Here is a 23987-nt window from a genome sequence, read left to right on the forward strand (position 1 = left end):
AAGAGGCTGTGATTTCTCCAAAAGCATGCTAAACTCATCATTTTGCTTTCTTGTAAGCCACTGTTTTGAGAACAGAAAACAACACTTCTATTAACTGGCAATATAAGTACTAACCGGGGTTAAACCAAAACATCTTAATGTCAAATATTGAAACAATGATCAGCATTAAATATTTCACAAAATAATCACTGAGCCAATATAGAAAAGTGCTGCAGCCAGGAAAACTAATTCACAAATATTTGGCTTGTTTAACTGCAATCATTTAATGAATGGCAGCTAAGTCAAGGAACAGTAAAGATTACTTATTTTGTAATAACGTTTAGGTTACAAAAATATGGAAAAGATACATGTCAGTAAGATCCCGATTAGTTTATTTTACAAAATGATACAGGAAAAAGTCTTTGCATGATTTTAAATGTTTATGCATTGCATTTAGGTATAACTGAACAAAATGGCAAGGGATACAAATTTCAACAGTTATTAATTAAAAAACTACATCAAAATATTTAAGTTAGGGCATAGCAAATAATAGTAACTAACTTAGGTGTTTAATTTTTCAACTTATTTTAAAAGTCATATACTGTTAAGTTTAGACCATGGAGAAAGAATAAAGTTTTGCCTCTCTCCGCTTTTACAGAGAAACATCTGGATATATTCATCAAGATAATACTGCTGTCTCCGGCCCACCCCTGCCATGAATAGCAAGATTGAGAGAAACATTGATCCTCTCTCACCTGCCTGTATCACTCTGCATAGTAAGAGCTAAACCTGGAGATCCCACATTCATTTGAATGTGGAATTTCGTTAACCCTGTTACAATCCCATTCTTCATAACTGGGTTACAGAAAAACCAATGTTTTAATAAGACGAGGCTCTCCCAGGGCACTTGTATTCTACTAGATAATTCTGCAGGAGACAAAGGAGGGAAATGGAAGCCCAGGTGCTGCTCCCCATCTCACTACATCCTGTTGTTATTATTATTATTATTTGGCCTCTCACCGAAATCAGCAATAACCCAACATTTGACAATGATGATTACAGCTGCTGTTATGTAAAATATTTAGTGTGTTCTATATATTAATTGTACAATCAAAAAGCACTGCACTTTAAACTTGGCGTTCCTGTAAGAAGCATTTATCAATTTGATTATATTAACTTTTCAGCGCTGTCAAATTGAATCAGGCATAAAGTAATTTAAAACTCAAGACCAGCAAAAAGGCAACTAACATAATGACCGCAGAGTGCATATTGGAAAAAAAATTATAGTACTGTTTAATCATTCCTTCATAAAATTAGCTCCTTTGTGACTATATATGTACATATTAGCTTAACTATAATACAATAGTATACTTAAAGATTTCATTTTCCACATTGGCAAATATGTGAACTTTTCCGAGAGTAAAGTCCAATGGTGGCATTTTCACAGTTTTAAATTGCATGCTTTAACCTTCAGAACTTATGGGCTGTCAACCATAATAGAGGGATGGCTCGTCATCACTTATATCTGAATCATCTTCATCCACTTCACCTTCAATAACAGATTTTTTCCCTTTGCAGCATGACACAATTAATCCAATTAAGAAAACCTGTGAATTTAAATCAGTATAATGCATTATTCGTGATCAGTTCAAGGGAGTAACAGATTTAGAGTCAGGCAACATTGCTGTGTATCAAATGATATGATAATTGCAATTATGTTAAAAGGTTCAGTTGGATTTATAATGACCTCCAAATAAGTTTACTTACTGCAATGAACGCCCAATTGCCAAAGTAATATGCAGCACTGAAGAACCAAAACTGGTGAAGGAACAGGTAAGTCCGAGTAACAGTGCATTCATCTGGAAGAAAAGAAAAGAACAAAACTTAAAAGTGTGTGGCAAAAAAACGTTATTAATTTTAGGGAATACACTGCTTTAAAAAGTCACAACTGCTAAAACATGCATGGGTTCTCTTAAAAATAAAAGACAGTTACTTTAAAATTGAAGGTACCACTATCACATAAATTTATTAAGTACTAAGACATTTTTTTTATTTCAAAGAAGAAATCAATGTTCATATTTTATACCAATACAGACAGTTTTGTTTGATCAAAATCTTAGAATGCATTTACATTTTTCAAAACCTCATATGGATTCTTGCACTCTTGTATTTGAAGTGAATATGAAAATTGAATAAAACTCGCCCCTTCCTATGAAAAGTGTTCTAGATTTTTTTTTATTGGACCTTGCTAGGAGATTACAATAAGGCCCAGCTACATCTCACAAGCAAGATTTGGTTTTTAAAAAAGGTAAAGGGACCCCTGATCATTAGGTCCAGTTGTGACCGAATCTGGGGTTGCGGCGCTCATCTCTACTACCTTCCTAAATTAAAGGGTACAATCAGCAGAACCAAGTGACATCTACCAAGTGTTCTACTTTCCTTTACTTACAAATTAAAGATATGCATATTTTCTTACAATGGCTTTCAAAGGAAGTTTACACATACACACTTGTTCCCAATTAAGCCATTATATGGGAAGAAAAATAACAAACTGTGCTATAAATGAACTTGTGGGGGCTCCCATTTTTAACACACCAACATGATTTCAGACCCCAAGCTATTGTTAAGCTACAACTTCCTCCATCTCCAATCATTAGGCATGCTGGCTGGAGCTGATGGAGTCTAGAGTCTAAGAATATCTGGAAGGCATCACATTGACTACCTGTCTTCTACGTTAACCATCCTTCAGCATTACTCCAACATGGTTTGTATTAAACTAATATGCACCCAAACTGGTTTCCAAAGCTGTTGGGCAATGTTCAGGGTCATAATGGGTGCAGATGGGGGGGGGGGGAGTAAGAAAGCAGGATTTGTCATGGAAAACAAGAAAAAATTAACTTGAGAATTTATTTCTCGTTTTTGCCTAGTTTGCATCTCAACATTGCAGAGGTTTCCCTTAAACTCACCACAACATATTTACTACTAGGATATTTTGCAAAGTACTATTTAGTAGACCTGAACAAGAAGAGGACTTATAATAAGACAACCTGAACTGCTGTAGAAGAAGATTCTGTGAAACTAGGTCAAAGTACAGATGTGCTTCTCAGACTATGCTGACGCAGTGGAGAGCAAAACCCTATGTCTACCAAGCCAGGAATCCCAGCAATATCTACAGAGGAAGGTGGGGATATGTTTTCCAGAAAAAGTTTCTCTGGAGACTTGATGACTTTGAACTACAGGAGCAAATACAGTGGTGCCCCACAAGACGAACGCCTCACAAGACGGAAAACCCGCTAGACGAAAGGGTTTTCCGTTTTGGAGGCGCTTCGCAAAACGAATTTCCCAATGGGCTTGCTTCGCAAGACGAAAATGTCTTGCGAGTTCCTGCGGGGTTTTTTCCCTCCCCCCCCTTTTCCTAAGCCCTAAGCCGCTTATCAGCTGATCCGCTAAAAGCTGCTAAACCGCTAATAGCGCTAATCCGCTAAGCTGTCAATGGGCTTGCTTCGCAAGACGAAAAAACTGCTATACGAAGAGCCTCACGGAACGGATTAATTTCGTCTTGCGAGGCACCACTGTATGTAGGAATGATCGTTTGACACATCTGGCTTTGAAGTCTCAGTGAAAGAAGACGAATCCAGAAAAGAAATCTGTTAAGGAGGCTTTCGCAAGGAATACGGAATGCTTTACATTGGTATGAACCATGCCTGAATGTTGTTAGGGTCTCTTCTTTCAGAAGCATATTTTAAAATCAGATGTAGAATACCAGATAGGCAACATTCAAAACAGCATTTAGGAGTTACAGTACTGTCCTGAAATGCAGAAGTTCATATACAGGAGCTAAGTCAGAAAGATATGGCACAGCATAATTTCATTAATACATGGTGGAAACATGCTGAAAAAGACTGTTCTAGATGAGCTGTCACTTACTTTTCACATACTGAAACACACCACAGAAAAGTGAGGCTCTTAACAGAAGGCTTAATGTAAGAAAGACTGGTATTTCTCCAACACAGATCTTAGACTGCAAGACTAATACCATTCACATATAGTATGTTCAAAACATTTCAAGCTTTCCAATGATTTCTATGTAACGAGCAGTATTAGGCAGAAGAGTGATTTAGTGTAGCAATCACTACAAAGTGGACATTTTCCCAATTAGATCTAATTCAACGCTGCAATTAGTTCTAGAGAACAGATTGGGTATCCCCAAGCAGTTCACTAACTCCTATTCTTGGCAATGCTACTTAGAACAAGTGCCCATTTAGATTAGGGAGAATCAAGTTCTCCTGAATTGCAAATTTCCATAACAGAGTAAATTTTAAACACCTTACACTCGGCAGTTGTGTCAGCTAGCCTTATGCTGTCATTCCCCACCCCCAAGTGAAGAGGGAGATCTGCAATTTTTTTGTGTCTGGTCAATGAACGTGCTGGGCTCCTAATCCAGCTAGCCCCACAAGACCTCATTACTCCATTTCCCAGGATACTTTCAGTATCTTTATGGTAACCGGAGCCTCATCAAACAAAGATTTCTGGCATAGTGGTCCTTTTATGAACATCTCACAACTATTTCATCAAATGCAAGCATAAAAATAATACCCAAACATTCTTGCTACAGAATTTTTGAGGGATGACTAACATAGTAAACTGACCAGGCCTTCTTGGTTGCAGCACCCTGGTTGTGGAATTCCAGCCCAAGGGATGTTCAGTTGGCATACATGTGTGTATGCATTTGTGTGTATATGAGAGAGATTTAGGTGAGCAGTTAAACCTTTTTGTTCTGCCAGGCCTTTGAGCAGCATTAGATTCTTGCCTGCAAAATAGGTTTGGTTTTGCTCTATTTTGTAATGCTCCCCATTTCTTTCGTATTGTATCGTATTGTTTATTGTATTATTTGGTTTGCAAGACAAACTGAGAGCCATTTTGAGAGTTGAAAGGTGAAAGACAAGTGATTTTAAAAATAAAAGAAATCTAGAAAAGACAAAACCAAAATATAGGCGTAGATCTAACTGGTCAGCCACTATGGCCAATGTGAGAAAAGGAAATAAAACATTTAATTAGTAGATCAGGACAGCACATTTTCAGCACCATCTGCAACCCCTCCAGCTGCTCACCTGAATTAAAGAGTAACAAACAGACCTACAGATGGCTCTCTACAGTAATCTGACTAAACAAATTATAGTAGAAATTTTGGACCTGTTTGACCTTCATGAAATATCATAATGAAACATGACACTCGTTCAGTACCTTAGCTCTACACTTACAATGTCTTTGTTACTTCTCTAGAGCGGCAATAGTACACAAATTAAAAATACAGCTTGTAAAAACAGATGCATATAAATATACTTCTCTCTCTGAAGAAGAAGCAGCAGCAGCTAGCAGTAAATTTCTCCTGATCGGCACTGAATGAGAAAAGTTTTTGCAACCCTACCAGCAATACAAAAGTAAGCATCCCTTAAGCAGAACAATACAGGCTCTTGGGGAGATTTTCCTGGAAGAGTTCTTCATAAACTGTACTATATACACTCACTATATAAGTTACAGTGCAGAGGAATATGATCAACAGAATCTATTGCTCCAGCTCCACAAAAACAAAACTGTTTATTAACCAGGATCATGTTGAATTGCCAACTTAACAGTGCAAAAGGCAGTACATTAAAATGAGCAAAGATAAATGCTCTCCTAAATGCAGAAACAGTTAATGTATGAAGATTCCATGTGAAGTGTATTAAGGTATAAAGGATTTGTTAGCTGCAATTCTCAGATACTGTGGATCAAAGTCTACTAATCAGAAATGGACGTTCTTTAACCTATAATTTCCCAAAACTTCAGGAGAGAGGCCCAGCCTAAATGTCTTCTTTTCCATCTTTCATCCACTGACTAACAAAAGAGTCTGAGAGCAAAAAGGAGAGAAAACTATCAATTTGCAATTTATTATTGAATGACTCTGAAACTGACAACACATATTTCTGGTAGAAGCACAAGTTCTTCTATGCCATAAATATACCAGTGTTAGGGGATTTTATTGTGCGGTGGGAGATTATCTTTTTTTTTTTTTTTTTTTTTTTTTTTTTTTTTCTTTCTGTCTGTACTTGGGATAGCTGCTCTGTCAAATTCAATAAAAATCATTTGAAAAAAATATGCAAGTGTTAAGTGTCTAATTTTGGCAATTAATTTTACAGATTGTTAGCTAAGGATAAAGATGCCAAAGAGTCGTTATTCCATATTTTTTAGTCTTCAAGTTCTGCTAATGTTTAAAGATGTAGAAAATTCACTTCAGAGCAGAAGTGAACTGGAGTGGAAGGTGACAAGGGGCTGGACCAGATTAAAAGAGCATACTGCCCAGCAGGTAGAATGAGTAAGAAACCAGAAATGCAGTGCATAGATGAAATAGTTCTCATCACTTTTTCACTCATTTGAATAAAAACATGGCTTTTAGAAACTTAGCTGGTCAAAGATTCAGCTTAGAAAGGAAAGCCACCAATTCATTGCAATGCCTCATATAGAAAAAAAGAATGGGGTCCACCTAAAACATCTCAAGAACTCCAAAATGAAATTGCTGATTTTTCAACAACAAATATCAATTTGTCCTCAAGATCAGCCTTAGTACCAGAGGACTAGAGAGCAGCCAAAGTAGCATGGGGGTGCATGAAATTTCATGCAAGTTAACTTAATGTCTCAAACTAGTGGAAAGCACTATTAAAGATAAAATTATCAAGCATATGGAACAGTAATGAAACTGTGGTCCTTCAGGTATTACTAAACTTCAGCTCTCACAATCCCAAATGGTTGACCATGGTGGCTGGAGCTTGAGGGTCAAAGGTTCGCCATCCCCAATACAGGAGAACAATTAAAATGTGTTTAGACAACTGTATGGTGCCCAGGACTATCAAAGGCTACTAAGTCATGATGGCTGAGCTCCCTCCTCACCTTGGTACCACCTCGCCTCTCCAGCCAGCTTCTCGGCACTCAGTGACTCAGGAGCTGCCAGCTCACCCAAGACTTACCGTATAAATCCATGTATAAGACAACCTCCAATTTTTGACTTAAAAAATGGGGAGGAAACATTGTCTTGTAGACAGAAAAATACAGTACATTAAAGTCTGTGGAAGACCTTCAAATAGGTATTCAATGTTGCTAAGTTAAATTTCAGTGGTTCTGATAGAAGTATTTTTAAGGTACTTTAACAATGTGTTGGAGGAGAATCCAAAGTTGTCTTACTTGCAGGGGCATCTGCATCACAAACTTTAGGCACCCATGTTGTCACATTTGTCAAGTGTCCATCCACTGTCATATTACTCTGTGTGGAGAGAAGATTATTTCAGTAAACAGTTATAATATGAATACTACAGATACATGATTTATTTTGTTTTGGCACAACAGGCTACAATAATTCTTTCCTTAGTTTTGCTTGTGAATGAGGTATTTGGGTTTCATTTACTATCAGAAGAACCACAACTAAATTTCAAATTGTTAATGTTATTAAAAGTTTTGTAAAGCAATCTGTAAGCTATTTATTAATTAAGACAGAAACACAAGAATCATCACACAATTTCAGGCAAGGTCTGTCCAAAGAGGGTGCCCGTAAAGCAACAAAAAGACAACATTAATATAAAATGCCAACTTAAAATAACCAAACATTTCTAAAATCAACTGTCCTGTCAATCAAGACAAGTATCTGCTTTAATGAACTAATCAGGATTCTTACTGTCCCTGGAATGCTAATATATTTTAGACCAGGGCAAAAGAGAGCTGTGTGAATGCCACAGTTCCATTCAAGAGCAGAACGCCGTATTATGTTGCTGAAGCTAAACAAAAGCAAATACTGCAAGTTTCTAGCCCTTATGATTGCAAAGATACTCTTGAAAGTGCACAGGCAAAACCTTGTGAAATTGCAACTGACTAAATTGATGAATACAACTACCAGTGTTAGCAGCAAAACATGCTGCGTATAGAAAAAGAACAAACTATGCAAAATTATTGCAAAAGTAGTATTCCAGACTTGCCCAACCTGGTGACCACCAGATGTTTAGGTCTACAGATCCCCATCAGCCCCAACTATCACGGTCAATGGTCAGGGATGATGGGAGTTGAAGTCTAACACCATCTGGAGACTAAAAGATTGGGAAAGAGATAAATATATTGTGGCTCAGGCCACAGCATTTATTGGAAGAGAATGTGAGTTGCTTTACTACAGAAACCAATTAAAATAAAACAAGCAAATAATATACACTACTACCGTGCAATGTCCAATACATAGTTGTCATGGCATAGCTTCAGCATGGCCCCAGCTCAACTCAATTAACTGTGCTGCTAGAAGCTGCTAGAAGCCAGTTGAATGATGCTGTGAGCTTGATCTGTGCTGAAGCAGTTCCATGGCTCCTTCAATCTGTTCCAGACTCAGCCCAAGCTTCCAGCATGTGTCCTTTGTGTTTTGGCATCACTTTTTTTAAGCAGGGAAAATATTGTTGCTGTCATCCATCTATCTCAGGACGCAGTGGAAGAGTGCAGGGATCCCTGGGAGTCCTGCCTTCTTCCATTCTGTATACATGACCAAGCCAGTGTGGGCGTCACTGAGACAGAAGTGTGAACATGACGGGAATGTGGGCTTGGGAGAAAGTAAGTTCTTCTATAGACTGAATATAAGACCTACTAAAACACTGTATTATTCCCACTTCAAAATGTACCTCATTTCCCCCAACACACAACAAATCTTACCAGAGATTGGTACTTTTGGCTTCCGTACATAACATACTGAGGGGCCAAGCTGTATATCATGTAGCTGGTGTGAAGAACAATCAACAGCAGTATCATGCAGAGAAAGAGAAGCGCCTGTGGCCTTGTCCTCCCCCGTCTGATCTTGTACAGCTAAAAGCAAAAACATTAATATGAATTCCACCAACATTATGCCTTGGGCAGACCTGGTCTTTTATTTTAAAATATTTCTGTGACACCTTTCCGAGACTTAAAGAGCTTACAAAACTTTTTAAGAACAGGATTTCTATTACTGAAGTAGTATTTTTCTTGATACTTGGTGCTTCACATTCAGCTTGTACTAATCATTATCATTCCTACTTTTTTATGTAGTGCAATAGGAGAACAGAGGAAGCTGCCTTTACACTGTGTTAAGCCTATTGGTCCATCTAACCTAGTTTGGCCTATTCTGACGAGCAATGGCTTTCCAAGGACTCAGGAACAAAGGCCTTTCCATTTTCCATTACCTATCTAATTTTTTTTTCATTTTTAAAAAATTGAAGATGCCACAAATTGAATTTTGGATCTTTAACATAGAAAGCAAATGCTGTACCATAAGAAATAATAATACTACTACTACAGCTGACACTGTAGTGGGTGGAGGAGTTTAAGAAATGTCAAATTGTTTAAACAACTGCTGTTTACGATCTAAAAACAGCCAAGCAGAGAGAAACAGGGGAAAGAAAGAATGATGAGAGGCAAGAGAAAACTATGGCAAGGGAGGAATGAAAGCAAATGCTAGTACCTAAAGTTCAAGTTATTGTGGATGGGGAATCTATCAAGGTGCTAGTTACATCAAATACTTCTCACTTTTATTTATTTTTACAAGAGATGATTGAAAGTGGGGAGGGAAGAGGGACAATTCCACACAGGTGTTTTGGGAGGGAGTTCAAGACAAAAGCTCAGCAAGGGAAAACTGATGGAAGTCATCTGCAGTAGAGCAAGAGAACTGTGAAGACAAGGGTGGTAGGACTGTAAGAGCAAACACAATTTTTACATGTCATTAGCCAAGCCCACTCAAATGCCTTAGCAATGGACACCACAATCCTTTCCCAACAATGGAGTGTTGTGGTAGAAAGGGGTCTTGCACTGCAATTCTATAGATGTATACTCAAAAATAAGCCACATTCATTTTGACAGCACTTACTCCCAGGTAAGTCAGTGTATGATTGCAGCCTTAAAGTATGAATTAGGAGACTTGCCATATAACAAAATTCCCCCATTAGTCCATTTCACCAGCAGAATTAGAATAGCACATTCTAGACTTAAGGTGGGCACAGAGCTTCAATCAAAATGAAACAGCATGGTGCTAATAGCTCTCTGGGCAGAAATGAGGCTAGGGCATCAAAATCAGAGAGGCACTGAAGGAATATGAGCTGGTGACTGCTATGCTGGAGCAGGAAGCCTACAATAGAGCAATCTATATATAGACACTTATTTTATCTTACATTTTTGCACAGAGCAAATCACTTTCAAATTGGGCATTTTTTAAAATTAAAAATCATATTACTAGATTTTAAAAGTTCCTTTTACAGCAAGCCTCTCTTTTTAAAAAATGCCTTGTTTAAGATGAAGTATATGTTTAATAGAATTAAACATGTTGAAGTGCCTGCAGGTACTGAGCGTTTGGGCTGAGGCACTCAAGAAGATTAACAGCATAATAAGGCAATCAACTGTTAAAATACAATTTTCTGTATCAGATCCACAACAAGGAAGAATATAATGAGCAATATCCAATGAAGTAGTTCTGTGCACAATGGGGCCTTCTCTCCCTCCCTTTTCCCTGCTCATCCCCTAAATGTGTTCTGGGGTTTCTCTCACTCTTCCAGAGCTAATTTGGGGAGGGTATATGGGCCATGCAGAGAGATGAGATGTATTTGGAAGATTTGGTTTTATACACTGTACACAGTGTTTAAACATTATACATACAGGGAACCCCTATTTGTGCAGGGGTTGCATTTCTTCCCCTCCCCCCCCCACGTGCCGGCAGAGCACGTGTAAGCCTACCCTGCCTCCTTTCCCAAACCATTTCCGGATTCCGGCAATGCACGCATGCACATTCTTGCGTGTTTGAACATGTACAAAATGGGCATTGCCTGTAGTTCTTTACATTCTCCATATGATGTCTCTATTGTATATGTATATACACAATCATTATTCAAGTGGCAGTACTTCTGCAACACACCGAGTTTATTGAAAGAAGGGTAGGATACAACTGTAATAAATAAATCTCTGTATATTTACCCTTATCCAGAAGAACCATATTCCCATGTTTCGAATTCCTGCCATTGAGGTGAATATAAAGTACATGATGATAGTAGTGATGAGGATATAATCAAGGGGGAAGACCTAGAAGACAAAAAATAAATAAGAGTTTAAATTTCATGAAACTCTTCCAGTTTAAAACACAATTCCTGCCATAATAAAGTGACAGATCTGAGGGGGGGGGCATACCAGGGTTAAATGAATTTTGTCCCAATATTACATCTAATACACTAGGGGTAAAGACTTTCACTGGTACCTGAGACACTGTGCTTTCATTATATATAAAAAAAGTCTAATCATCCTGGGAGCAAAGTTATGAAGTAAATGTGCAGGCACTTTCAAAGTAATTTATGTGAAATGAGCATTATTATGGTACAGAGGAATGTTCACTGTTGCTGGTACGGGTATCTGCCTCAAATTTTGAGTTATGCCTCTGTGGCAGCCATTTTCTTACTGGCATCCTCAGCAGTCTCTCAAAATTCAAAATGTGCCCAGTGGCAATTCCAGTAATATACCCATACCAAAAACCCAAAGGTCCAATTCACATGTAATGCCAAAATTAACCATGGCCTGCAGGAACATATTTGCTTCTGTTTAAACAATAACCTTGTTTCACTGGAGAATTCACTGAAGAGTTACCATTGGCGTTATAAGCTTCCATTGTCTTTTACTCACAGTTTGTAGAATGGGTAACAGCATATTCAATGGATTGGTCAAATTTGTTCCCAGGATTATAAATCCAGTGTCGATGCCAGCTGAGTGCAGTGCTTTATCCAAGCTGTTGCAATTTCAAAAAGAGAGAGATTATTTCTTGATTTTTGAAAACACCAGCCCTACATACAGAGTGCAGGAAACTCCTTGTTTGCACGGGGGTTGTGTTCTGAGGCACCGCACACGTCGGTAGACTGTGTAAGCCCACCCCACCCCATTCTGCCCTTGTTCCCACCCCACTCACTTCTGGGACTGCAAAGGGTGTGTGTGCTAGTGGTCAAGGGCATGCCAAATGCATGCCAATGGGGAGCTGCCTGTACTCTGTCCGAACTTTAGTGTCATAATTCATTCTGCAACACTTACTCATATTACCAGACCAACCTGAAATAATCCTGTTTCATCTCTTGAGTTGTATCGGGGTGAAGATTCAAAGTAAAGAAGTTCTAGCTAATGTGCACATAACTGAAGGCTGCCTCCACGGACAAACATTACTTTGAAAATAATTCTGGCCATTTTGCCAGGACCCTTCCCATTCTTTCAACCACCGCCCCAAGACCTCAATTCCTTATTAGTGTGGAGAATCACAGGGGAAATATCTTTTAAGGAACCCATAAACCAGACAATAGTTTTTTCCCTTTTCATAGCCCCCCTGACTTCTCTACATAGACTCAAATCTAGTCGCAGCATATTAACCATTCTAGCCCACACACTTTGACTAGCAGCCCATATATTTTTTGACAAGGCAGAATTATGCACATTATGCCACTGACATCTGTTTTAAAAACTGAATTTGCTGCAAATTCTAGGTCACCTTTTCATAGGTAACAGCTGCCTACCTATAGATATTCACTACCTGAATATCTCCATATTGCAAGCAAATCAGGAATGGTTCCCTAGAAATCTTTATTCAGTTAAGAGTGTATACAGGCATTCTTCTTTTCTTTTAGTTTTTCAAGATCAGTTCGAGCAAGTTTTGCACAATATTTTACTTCAGTGTATATGATGATCATCAAGAACTAAAAGATGCAATGCAGCAAGTGCTTGCTTTGAGCGAAACACATTACAATAAGGGAAAATCCAAAAGAGAGATGTAATATTTAATAAACTGTGTTCACTTCTGGATTTAAACCACTGGATTCATACCCACTCTCAATTTTGGGGTGGTAAACAAGAAACATATTCACATGAAAGGTTAGCGTGAATTCCACTTTGCAAGTAATATAATTTCACACAGCCTCATTTTTAAATGTAGAAAACACACTATAAACTTACTTGGACAAGAAGAGTGAAATAACAAACAGCAGGGCCACAAGGATAAAAAATATTCCCCAGACAATCTAAAAGACAAATTATTGATTCAATAAAAATAAGTATATAACACTATAACAGGGGTAGCCAACATCTGACAGACTGCGATCTACTTTCAAAATTAAAATCTGGCAGTGATCTACCCCCTTTTTTTAGGGGTTCAGGTGGTCAAAGTTGTTGAGCTTTTTGGGGGGGAGTGAAGATGCCCCATTTTGGGGGGGTTGGGGACTTTTGCGCAGCTCTTCTGAGGGAGGAACAGAAGCAGCCACTAATCTTACAATTGCTGGCCAGATAACAACCTCCATTTCTAAACTCCGGCTTCCCTTCTGTAGCAATAGAGGCTGGCACTGGGAGAAGGGGCGGGGCCAGGGCCAGGAGGGGGCCAGTGATCGACCGCAATCTACCAAAACCTCGCAGGGATCACCAATAGATCGCAATCGACATGTTGGACATCCCTGCACTATAGCGTAAAAAATAGCAAACTGCTTTACAGTTATGTACACATATTATAAAAACACATACAAAATTTGAAATCTGACACAATCAACTACGTATTATGGAAAGATGTACTGTATTCTGAATTGCCTGCATAAGCCTGGCGGAACAGAATAGTTTTCAGCAGAAGTTTAAAGGGTGAAATTGAAGGAGCCTGATTAATTTCTACTGGCAGAGCATTCTACAGAGCTGGAATGGGGACACTAAATCCTCTATTTCATGTTGATGTCAAATGAGCACCACCAACTTGGGGAACAACCAACGACACTGCTGCAGACGATCTGGAGCTGGGATATAAGGGTTTAGGTGGTCTCTAAGGCACCTTGGACCTAAGTTGTTCATGCTTTGTAAATTCTAAGCTGTCACTGAATCTCGTTTTCTCAATGGCACCCATGGCTTGTACTGCATGGGTTCATTTTCAAGTACCATCAGAGAGGACAATACAAAAATGATATTTAAAAATAGATGTTATAAAATGATGAATACTTAAAAAAAAAAAACACCGCAATGAGGAAAGCATCCCCAATACAATTTCTTACATGCATCTCATTAAATTGTAGCACATTAGAGTGGCTGGGGAAACCCAGCCAGATGGTGGGGTACAAATAATAAATTTTTATTATTATTACAGCACACACGTAGCCCTTGCGCAAGCAGCTTTCAAGAACTTGCTAAGCTGTTCTATGGTCTCCACAATGGCAGTCCCCACAGTACCATGCAGAATGAGCAAGAAGATTTTAGAAAATTACCCCCACCACTATAAGTGTGTGAAAGTGACAAACATTTAAGCAAAAATCAAAATGATGCAGTGTAGCTAAAATATCCCTTCTGTATATCTAAAGGTTCACACACACTGAAATTCAGCTGGCCACTGAATTTAAGAAATTTCACACTGAGGAGATCTGCTTAAGAGAAGTGTTTTTCTGAAACTACATAGAAAGAGTGGGAAAGCAACAAGAAGTCAAACCTACACACTTGCACAGTAAAATAATGGCATGTAATAAAGACTGAAAAGTGTTGCCTGGCTTCTTGGCAATCTTGTTTTTCGTTTTTGTTTTTTCCAAAGCAATATTCTCTGAGCAATTGAAGCCACAAGATAAATATATTCATTTAAAGATTGAGAGCACAATGTAAGACCTTTTTTCAAGATAAATTTTCAGTGGAAGCTCTTAATGAGCTGCAAATACCAAATGTAGAACTCCATATGTTCACTGCTATTCTCAACTGTTCACAAACGAAAAATCACAGTATCTGTTTTGAGATGGAGGGAGGGGGAGAAATCACACAGATCAAATATCTATAACTCTAGAGAATGACCGGCACTCTCCAAGACAAAGTGTTTGTTTATTGTAGGACGAGTGCATTCTGGGACGAGTGCATTTTGTGTTACGTGAACTACAGAAGCATAGTAATAAATGTCATTTTTCCCAATTTGTACTAGCTTTTACTTGCTACCTATCAGTGAAAAAATGAATGTTAACTAAGATCATGGTGCATTCCAAGCAGTGTGCTGGTTCAATTTTAGATCATGCAATTAAAAGGAAAACAGCATAGGCAGTATCGACGATAACCGGAGGTCACTTTGTAAAACTTTCCTACACAAATGTAACTTGTATGTATCCCAAATTATCATCTACCCTCTATTTTTCCTGCAGGAAGATAGCCTTGAGTGAAGTGGCTCCCAATAGCTAACTGCAAACAAGATACACAATTTTATTGCAATAAATTACAAAAGGGGATGTGGCATTTAACAGAAAAGGCTAACAGGTGCCCTGAAAATTTACAAGCCCCTACTATGTGCACTTTCTTTACACATGGCTACCACAAACTGAGACAGTCACATGGAACCAGTAAGCACACACAGACACCGTCCAATGCTCAAAAAACCAAACTACTATTACAACAGGGCATTAAAGCTCAAGTTTGCATTTGATCAGCTTCTGCATAATTGCAACTGTGAATACCAAGTGTAATAATAATACTAATTTTATTATTTATACCCCGCCCATCTGGCTGGTAGTTGGCATGCCAAAGAGAACTATGAAATTAAGTTCTACACAACAAGGAAATGGTATAGAAAGTTAACAGACCAGGCTTTTCTACAGAACTAAGCTTTTGGTGCAAAACCAAACATAATTAGCCTGTATTCTACCTAATTGCCAATATGCTATTATGTGTTTGTGGTAAAAGCTTTCATGCTGGAAAAGGTCCTTGAAGGATATAAAGTGCATGCAAACTTGTAAGAAGCTACTACTGCATTGTGTATATATACCAAATATCCAGAACACGTTATCTGAAAAGAGCTCTAGGGAATGCTGAAGATGCATCCCTTAACCCTGGCTTTTGACATTTGAAATGTGTATTATTAGGATTCACTCTTTTTAATGTTGTTCTTTAATTGTTGTAACTTGCCCTAGGACCTAAGAGTGAACGGTAGGATAATGATGATGGGAATAATTTATTAGGTCTGACCTCCAGACTAAACACATGACAAGTGTGTACTTCTATAAAACTGGAAATACTATGCAGTTTCTATTTATCTTCAGTATTTTAAACAATCAGGACATTACAAGGTCATTTTCTGATTGATTTGCATGTAACTTTTGTGTCTTTAGATATGAAGAGGGTATTTTTAAGATGAAAGAATATTTTTCTGGTGACAATTCAACCCAGATATGCTGAAAGGATCTCTGGTAGAAAGCATGCATATTGAAAACCAGAAGTACTTTCAGCAGTATTCAGGTGTAATCCTGTTTATATAAGTTTAAAATCCCCAGTGTCTTCAGGCTTTTGCTTCTACTTCTGCTACATACCTTCATTTCTCCACATTCGTGCCCTGATGCTTTTCTAACTCTAAATTCAATTTGTTGCTTATTTGTTCATCCTACAAGTCTGTTGACACATTTCTCCACCTGTCTACCCATCTTAATTTGATCCACTATTTGTCCAATTTTATCAGTAACTTCAACCATAAATCTTGCTCCTGCTTCCAACTTAGTTTATATAGTTGCTAAATAGATTGTGACCCTGTGGCACTGCAAAACTGTCAGTGGCTACAGTCCTAAGAATATTTCAAAGGAACCTCATTTCCAAGTAAATCAACAGAACTTTTTTAAAAAATCAACTTTTTAAAAAAAGAACTGATGTCACAATTATCTAGTGCTTATAGAAGAAGAAGAAGAAGAGGAGGAGGAGGAGGAGGAGGAGGAGTTTGGATTTGATATCCCGCCTTTCACTCCCCTTCAGGAGTCTCAAAGCGGCTAACAATCTCCTTTTCCTTCCCTTTCTCCCCCACAAGAAACACTCTGTGAGGTGAGTGGGGCTGAGAGACTTCAGAGGAGTGTGACTGGCCCAAGATCACCCAGCAGCTGCATGTGGAGGAGCGGGGACGCAAACCCGGTTCCCCAGATTACGTGACTACACTGGCTAGTATAAATTTGTCTATCTTCCACTTCTTGCTTTTACTTTTGAATCATAACACAGGCAGCAAGTGATTCAGGCATGTCCAAATGACGCGTGATCACACACACATCACCAAACCCAAAAGTAGCCCCCCGATGTTCTAAAGACATCATGAAAAGGGGCAGGGTGGGCTTACGCGCACTCAGCCGACGTCTGTGGGGGTTTGGAATGTAACCCCTGCACAAAACAAGGATTGCTTGTATTCTTTAAACTATAAAAAGGCAGAAATAGTTGAAAAGGTTCACAAGAGACCTGACCAGACTGATTTCTAAACAGTATGTTGTGCAAACACATTTGACAAAGACGCATTACTGTTAATGTTACAAAATATTGCAAGTATTTATTTATTGAGTTTACTAAGTTGATTCTTTGTTCCAACCTAGTGTTAAAATGGAAGTCCATCCAAGTAACATCACTGCCTATTTCTCCCTACATCTTGGCAACATAAGCACCATTTTCTGTCATTCTTAAAGGGTAAAGGGTAAAGGGACCCCTGACCATTAGGTCTAGTCATGACCGACTCTGGGGTTGCGGCACTCATCTCACTTTATTGGCCAAGGGAGCCAGCGTACAGCTTCCGGGTCATGTGGCCAGCATGACTAAGCTGCTTCTGGCGAACCAGAGCAGCGCACGGAAATGCCATTTACCTTCCTGCTGGAGCGGTACCTATTTATCTACTTGCACTTTGATGTGCTTTCGAACTGCTAGGTTGGCAGGAGCAGGGACCAAGCAATGGGAGCTCACCCTGTCGCGGGGATTCGAACTGCCGACCTTCTGATCGGCAAGTCCTAGGCTCTGTGATTTAACCCACAGCGCCACCCGTGTCCCTTCATCTTGGTAACATAAGCACCATTTTCTGTCATTCTTAAAGACTTATTTGAACTTTAATTAGTATAATCCGCCCAAGAATCTTTGGTCTAGAGTATTCTAGTCTTATCCTGCTTACCAACAACCTGGGAAAGTAAAAGTACTGGTTTTTGTTTGTTTGATTTGTTCTAAAGATGGATAGTGTGAAAAATGGATAGTGTGAAAACATGCATAAAACGTCTCAGATGCAAAGAGCTGCTTTAAGTGAGCCCAAGGTGAGCAGGCCACATTTACCCACAGATACAGCAGATTTTGAAAGCCATATCACAAATGGGCTATCAGGGTGAGCAAACTGTTACAGTGGTACCTCGGTTTTTGAACTGAATCCGTTCCGAAGATTGTTCCAAAAAGTTCAAAAACCAAAAACTCAATACAGGAGACTCAAAACAGAAAAGTCAATATGGAAGCTGCATGGCATGTTCGACTTCCGAGGTGCATTCAAAAAGTGAAGCTTTTACTACCAGGTTTACGGCATTCGAGAATCGAAATATTCATCAACAGAGACATTCGAAAACCAAGGTACCGATGTACTGTGATTACTCTTGTTTTTTCCTTGCTGTTCAGCTTGGGGGGACGACCTTGAGCACATGAAACTAACTGACCACTTCTTGTCATTTCTTGTCATCATGGTAAATATTTTTAGCCAGATAGAAAAAAATACCTTTTAAAAAAATTCATTGTTTCATACTGTGGCAGCTACCTGTATCCCTCTGCCTCTAACCCGGGGTGGACAACCTATAGCCTTAGAGCTTTCATGGGGCCCTCAGTCCAAATCTCATGTTGGTGGCAAGGAGCGGAAAAAGCAGGGGGGAAGAGAAGGGGAGAGAGAAAAAGGAATGATCTACCTACCTCAGGCTCTGGGACCACCCATAACTGGCATGCATTGTCAAAAAAGGACTTTAAATTTGTGCTCTAACCAGTTAGTGGTTTTACATAATACAGGTATACATCAAAAAAATTATGTGCTATACTTTACTTTTAGTGGCCTCATGGCTCCACAGAATCTTGTCCAGCAGCTCTTCTCAATATATTCCAGATGCCTCCCTCTCCTTCGAAGGGCTCTTAGCTTGTCCTCAAGCTGTTGCAGTGTCCGCCTATCCCGAGTTGGTAGAGGCCGACCATCTTTGCACTAACGGTGGGTGTAAGGGGGAGAACAAAAGATGTAAATCTTGAAGTTTGAGTTTGTATTTTTCCATGGTTGTTAGGGTTCTTAATTCAAAGATATCCAGTATCTCATTTTAGCAGCTATGCCATTTAAAAAGGGTTCCACTCAGTGGTTTGTTTCTGTCCAGTATATAATACCAGAAGCTTTGCTTCCCCCTGCTATTCCCCTCAGACAATCCTTCTTTGCCCATGCTGGGGCTTGCTTTTAAAAAAATGGCGGGAAAAGGAACGCAAAAGAGTGTGTATGTGCGTGCGAAAGATAAGTGTACTGTGGCCATATTGAATTATTTTCCCTGTTACCAGGAAATGCTCTCTGTAATCAGATAATAGCATTGTTTTGCATGTAGGAAAAATCAATATTGTGTGGTCTCCACAATCAGAATCAGTGCTTGGCTGACTCCGCATGGCAAGCATAAGGTGGGGGGGGGCACAGGAATGGCTGTACTCTAATTTTGTACTATGCCACATCCTCATGGTCACCATTTTGTGCTATGCCATGCCCCCACAGCAGCAATTTAGCTCAAGTTTTAGTTATTTGACACTCAATAAACATATTTATTATGTATTCTTGATTTATTATAATCAACCTTCTAATAAAAAATGATCACAAATTCAATAAAGACGTGGGAGAGGGTGCAGGAAGTGGCGGAGTGGAAGAGGTATTTTACCATTTATCATGATATAAGTACCAGCACCACATTTAAACAACAACAACAACAACAACCAGAAAAGCACTAATTCTACTCAATAAATCACTTGTTCTAGTAAGCATATGTGGAGAGATATTTTTCTGATCTAAGAGTATCAATCCAATTATAAAGTCTCAAAAATGTCCTCTCTGCAAGTGCCTCACTGAAAAGTGTGTGTGCTTAGTACTCATATTTTTAGAAGTGTGAAAATTATTGAAACTTGTAATACCACTGCCACAGTTAAATCAAAAGAACAGTATATAGCAGGAGAGGAGAGCTAATAGTTACCGTTATATACAACTGTGAAGATTCATTTTGGTTATTTCAATCTCACTAGATATACATTACAGTATATACTTTTTTAAAGTTAACAACAACAACAACAACAACAACAACAACAACAACAACAATAAATATTTATACCCACCCTCCCCAGGCAGGGCCAGGCTCAGGGCGGCTAACACCAAATATGAATTACAATAAAACATAATAGAAGAAAAACAACAACCACCACCACCAAACAATTGAGGTAAGGTGAGGCGGCCACCTCGGGCGGCAGGATGCACAGGGGCATCAAATCCCAATGGATATATTTATTCCCTCCTTGTTCCTGATGTAGACCTTCACTCACTCCTCCTTCTCTGGTGGGAAGGGGAAGGAAGGGGCACCATTTTGTGCTTTGCCTCAGGTGCCAAAATGTCTTGAGCCAGCTCTGCCCTCTACCCAATCTAAACATATATTTCTAAAGATTTTAAACTGCTCACATTGTTAAATATCAGAGCAGGGTACAGAAAGCAAAAGATAAGATACATATGAGAGAAAATACAGGTCAAGTCACAGCAGTACAACACCTAATAAATGGATGAAAATTAAGAGAGCCTGTTTGGCCAGAGAGCTAAAGCTGTTAAAAAACAATATTTTAAGACAGAAACCCAACCAAACCTTTGATTTAATCCTTTGTATACTATGCTCAACCTCTTCAATATCTTCAGTGTTTTCCAAGCGTTCATAACTAGCATTTCTTGTTCCCTTTATCAGGTTCAGAGGCAAAGCGGACATGCCATAAGCCTGGGGGGAGGAAATGCAAAGATGGTTTTAATTCTCAATTGTAAGTGATCACCTTGAGACAAAACATTGATCAGTATCCTAGAACCAACACAGAAAGTAGTTGTTTTATTCATATTCTGCCCATCAGACCAATCTCAGCACGATATAATGAATATGGTATTGGACTACTAGTGGGTGCTTAGTCAAACAAATTATATACCTCTCAACTGCAACAATCTCTACCTCAATCATCTTAGAGATCAATAGAGGATGGAGGAGAAACTTAGCATTTGGAAGACAATTGACTATAGCTGGTATGAAAAACTGTAGCTACTTATTCAGACGTGCTGTAAATTTTGAGAAAGGAAGGTTACATGCTCAGCTGTAGTCCAATTTTAGAGGCTGAGGAACTTGGCAAACAATAAAGCTGTAAAGGGATACAGTACAAGACTGGCAGTAGTCCATAAGAAAAATGGAAAATCTTATAAACAAAAAAACAGGAGACTGCAAAATTATAAAAAGCAATAAAAATGAGGACTCTGTACATCTAAGGAAAGGGGAGAAAATAAAAAACTGGCAGTTTGACAAACATAGATAAAGTATACAAGTTTCTAGAGCAACAATTCTTTTTTTAAAAGTTGTAGGAGACGAGGAAGGAGAAATGAAAGACAGGAATGAGAGAATAGAAATTCCTTGTGGAATGGTTTGATCGTTTTCATATTTTTTTTTACTATATATAACAATAACACGAACAATAAAATCGGCAACATAAAAATTCAGTAGTCAGCAACGTAAAAATTCAGTACAACCTTCTGCTTATGAGAGCAAAGAAGTAGATAGGTAAATGGGTCTGTTGTGGGGTACAGGCAGGCAGTTGAGGTAATGAGCAGAAGAGAATAAAGGTCTTATCACTCTACACTGCTAGGGGTTTGTTCTCATTTGTTAGTTTATAAATGGCTAGTATCTCCATGAACACCTCATAAAATAGGTATAGATTCCAGAAGCGGACATGCTATTTTGGCACTTGTGCATCTACATAATCCTTATCAATAAAGGAAAGAGTCTTGCCAAGTTTTATGAAAGGAGTCTACGGCTTTGTGGTTTCTTGATGTCCTCAAATGGTTTGTTAGTTCTTCCATAATAGTTAGGTTTTGGGGCTTTTCAAACTAAAGTTGGATGGTGAGTTTCCCAATGGTCAGTAATCGTGAGATAGTGCTGCCACCAACATTTCTTATCTTTAGAGGGAGCCTCTCTGTTGCCCCCCGAGAAAATAGAAAGTAATGCCTATATTTTAAAAACTAGTTATTTGTAACCCACCGTTAATTCCTATCTACATGCCACTTTTCAGCAAAAGCAACATCATTAAGACGTCGTTAAAAAATAAAAACTGTAAAAACAATTAGTTCACAACCCAGATAAAACAGAAATCACAGCATTATTCACTAAAAGCCTGGGCAAATAAGTTTTGAGCTGGCATACAGAGCTCAGTTGCCTAGCACCTATGTAACTATTTGTAGGGAATGTGTTCCACCACAGATAAAGCCTTGCTCTTAATCTTCCTCTAAAGAAGAATTTAAGAACTGGAGCAAAGGAATACCTAGTAATTTAGAAAGCACATAAAATAAAGTCTGTGAAATGGAAAGAAAATGTTTAATATACCCTTCCCACCCCCACCCCCCAAAAGACAGTGACCTATAAAGCAATTCCAGTTATGACAGGAAGAGGTGGAAAAATTAAATTGAAGCGCAGGTGTTTTGTTCAAGATGAGTGACATGACAGTATATGGGGAGGGGATAAGCTAACTTATATTGGTCTTTAAAAAAGAGAATAACCATATATTTGAAAATACAGTATATTCCCAAGCATTAAAAAAATATAATACAGAAAGGATGAGTAAAAACAGACTATGAAGCTTATAATAATCTCAAGTATCTGAAGAAGTATGCATGCACATGAAAGCTTATACCAAGAACAAACTTAGTTGGTCTCTAAGGTGCTACTAGGCAATTTTTAAATATATTTTGACTGTGTCAGACCAACACGGCTACCTACCTGAATCAATAATCTCAAGGGTTATTCAAAATCTTTTAGCATTTGGTCATGAGTACAGTGGTACCTCGGGTTAAGTTCTTAATTGGTTCCGGAGGTCCGTTCTTAACCTGAAACTGTTCTTAACCTGAAGCACCACTTTAGCTAATGGGGCCTCCCGCTGCCGCCACGCCGCCGGAGCACGATTTCTGTTCTCAGCCTGAAGCAAAGTTCTTAATCTGAGGTACTATTTCTGGGTTAGCGGAGTCTGTAACCTGAAGCATATGTAACCTGAAGCGTATGTAACCTGAGGTACCACTGTAGGGGCTTAATATTATTTAAGATGAGGTGGCAACAGGTTGCTTTTCCTCTTTAGACAAGAGAAAAGGCTTTGCTTCTTCAACTCTCAGAGCAGCCTGGTGGTGTTCCCATTTGCTACAGAGTGGCTCCAAGGGCAGGATGCTATGTCATGATGTAGAATCATTCCCAAGAGATTATTTTCCATTTTGGTGCTGGTGGTGGAATATTGTAAGAGGTGAAACCTAACAATACCAGGTATTAATATCAATAGAAAGTAGAGTGACAAAAATGTGTGAAAATAGGTTGCTGTTTGGGAGGGGGGTTAATAGCATTTCTAAATTATACTGAAGGGGGAAAACTTGGAACTGTTTATCAGACAGTAAAGACAGTAAAGATATACAGCCATAAACTGTCTTTACTGTAAAAGGGTAACTGAGGAATGGAGGCTGTTTATCCAGAAAGCAAAAGCTATAAAAATGCCAGAAGCAAAGATGGCATGTATGTGTACACACATTATTGAAAACTAAAAAAAGAGAAAACGGTGTAACAGAAATGAGATCATGGTGATAAATCCTGATACGAATTATGTAAGTAAATAATTAATTAATTTATTTACAGCTATTAGCCCATAAAATATGTACAAACATAAAAGCACAGAAGCATAAAAACCAATACATTTAACAACAGAAGGGGAACACCACTATGCAAGGGTGGGTCATTGGACAGTGACAGTAACGGCTTGGGGCCCGGAAAGATCCAAGGGACGGTTCACAGAAAAAGGAGAACTGGAGACGAGATCCGTCATGCACTCTCATCATGACTGTCCGATTAGTTTTTGTTGTTGTTGTTGTTTTTTGGTGGTTTTTGTGTGTGAGATAACCGCATTCAGGAATCTCGCCACCTGCAGAGTTACAGAAGGAT

The 23987-nt window shown here is 38.7% G+C and overlaps 1 protein-coding gene across 1 annotated transcript in view; it reads right to left on the reverse strand.

Moving 5' to 3' along the window:
• Nucleotides 1–238: 238 nt before the first annotated feature.
• Nucleotides 239–23987, reverse strand: part of LMBRD1 (LMBR1 domain containing 1) — a 47634-nt gene continuing 23885 nt past the window's right edge. The window contains exons 8-16 of the mRNA XM_081857157.1: nt 20634–20759; nt 18815–18967; nt 12979–13043; nt 11671–11773; nt 10975–11079; nt 8695–8844; nt 7198–7276; nt 1747–1838; nt 239–1586 (exon numbers count right to left, since the gene is read on the reverse strand). Coding sequence (XP_081713283.1) covers nt 1467–1586; nt 1747–1838; nt 7198–7276; nt 8695–8844; nt 10975–11079; nt 11671–11773; nt 12979–13043; nt 18815–18967; nt 20634–20759 — 993 coding nt within the window. The 3' untranslated portion in view covers nt 239–1466. The remainder of the gene's footprint in view (nt 1587–1746; nt 1839–7197; nt 7277–8694; nt 8845–10974; nt 11080–11670; nt 11774–12978; nt 13044–18814; nt 18968–20633; nt 20760–23987) is intronic.

The sequence above is a fragment of the Podarcis erhardii genome (assembly GCF_964252035.2).
Source record: "Podarcis erhardii genome assembly, chromosome: 3".
Classification (NCBI taxonomy): Eukaryota; Metazoa; Chordata; class Lepidosauria; order Squamata; family Lacertidae; genus Podarcis; species Podarcis erhardii.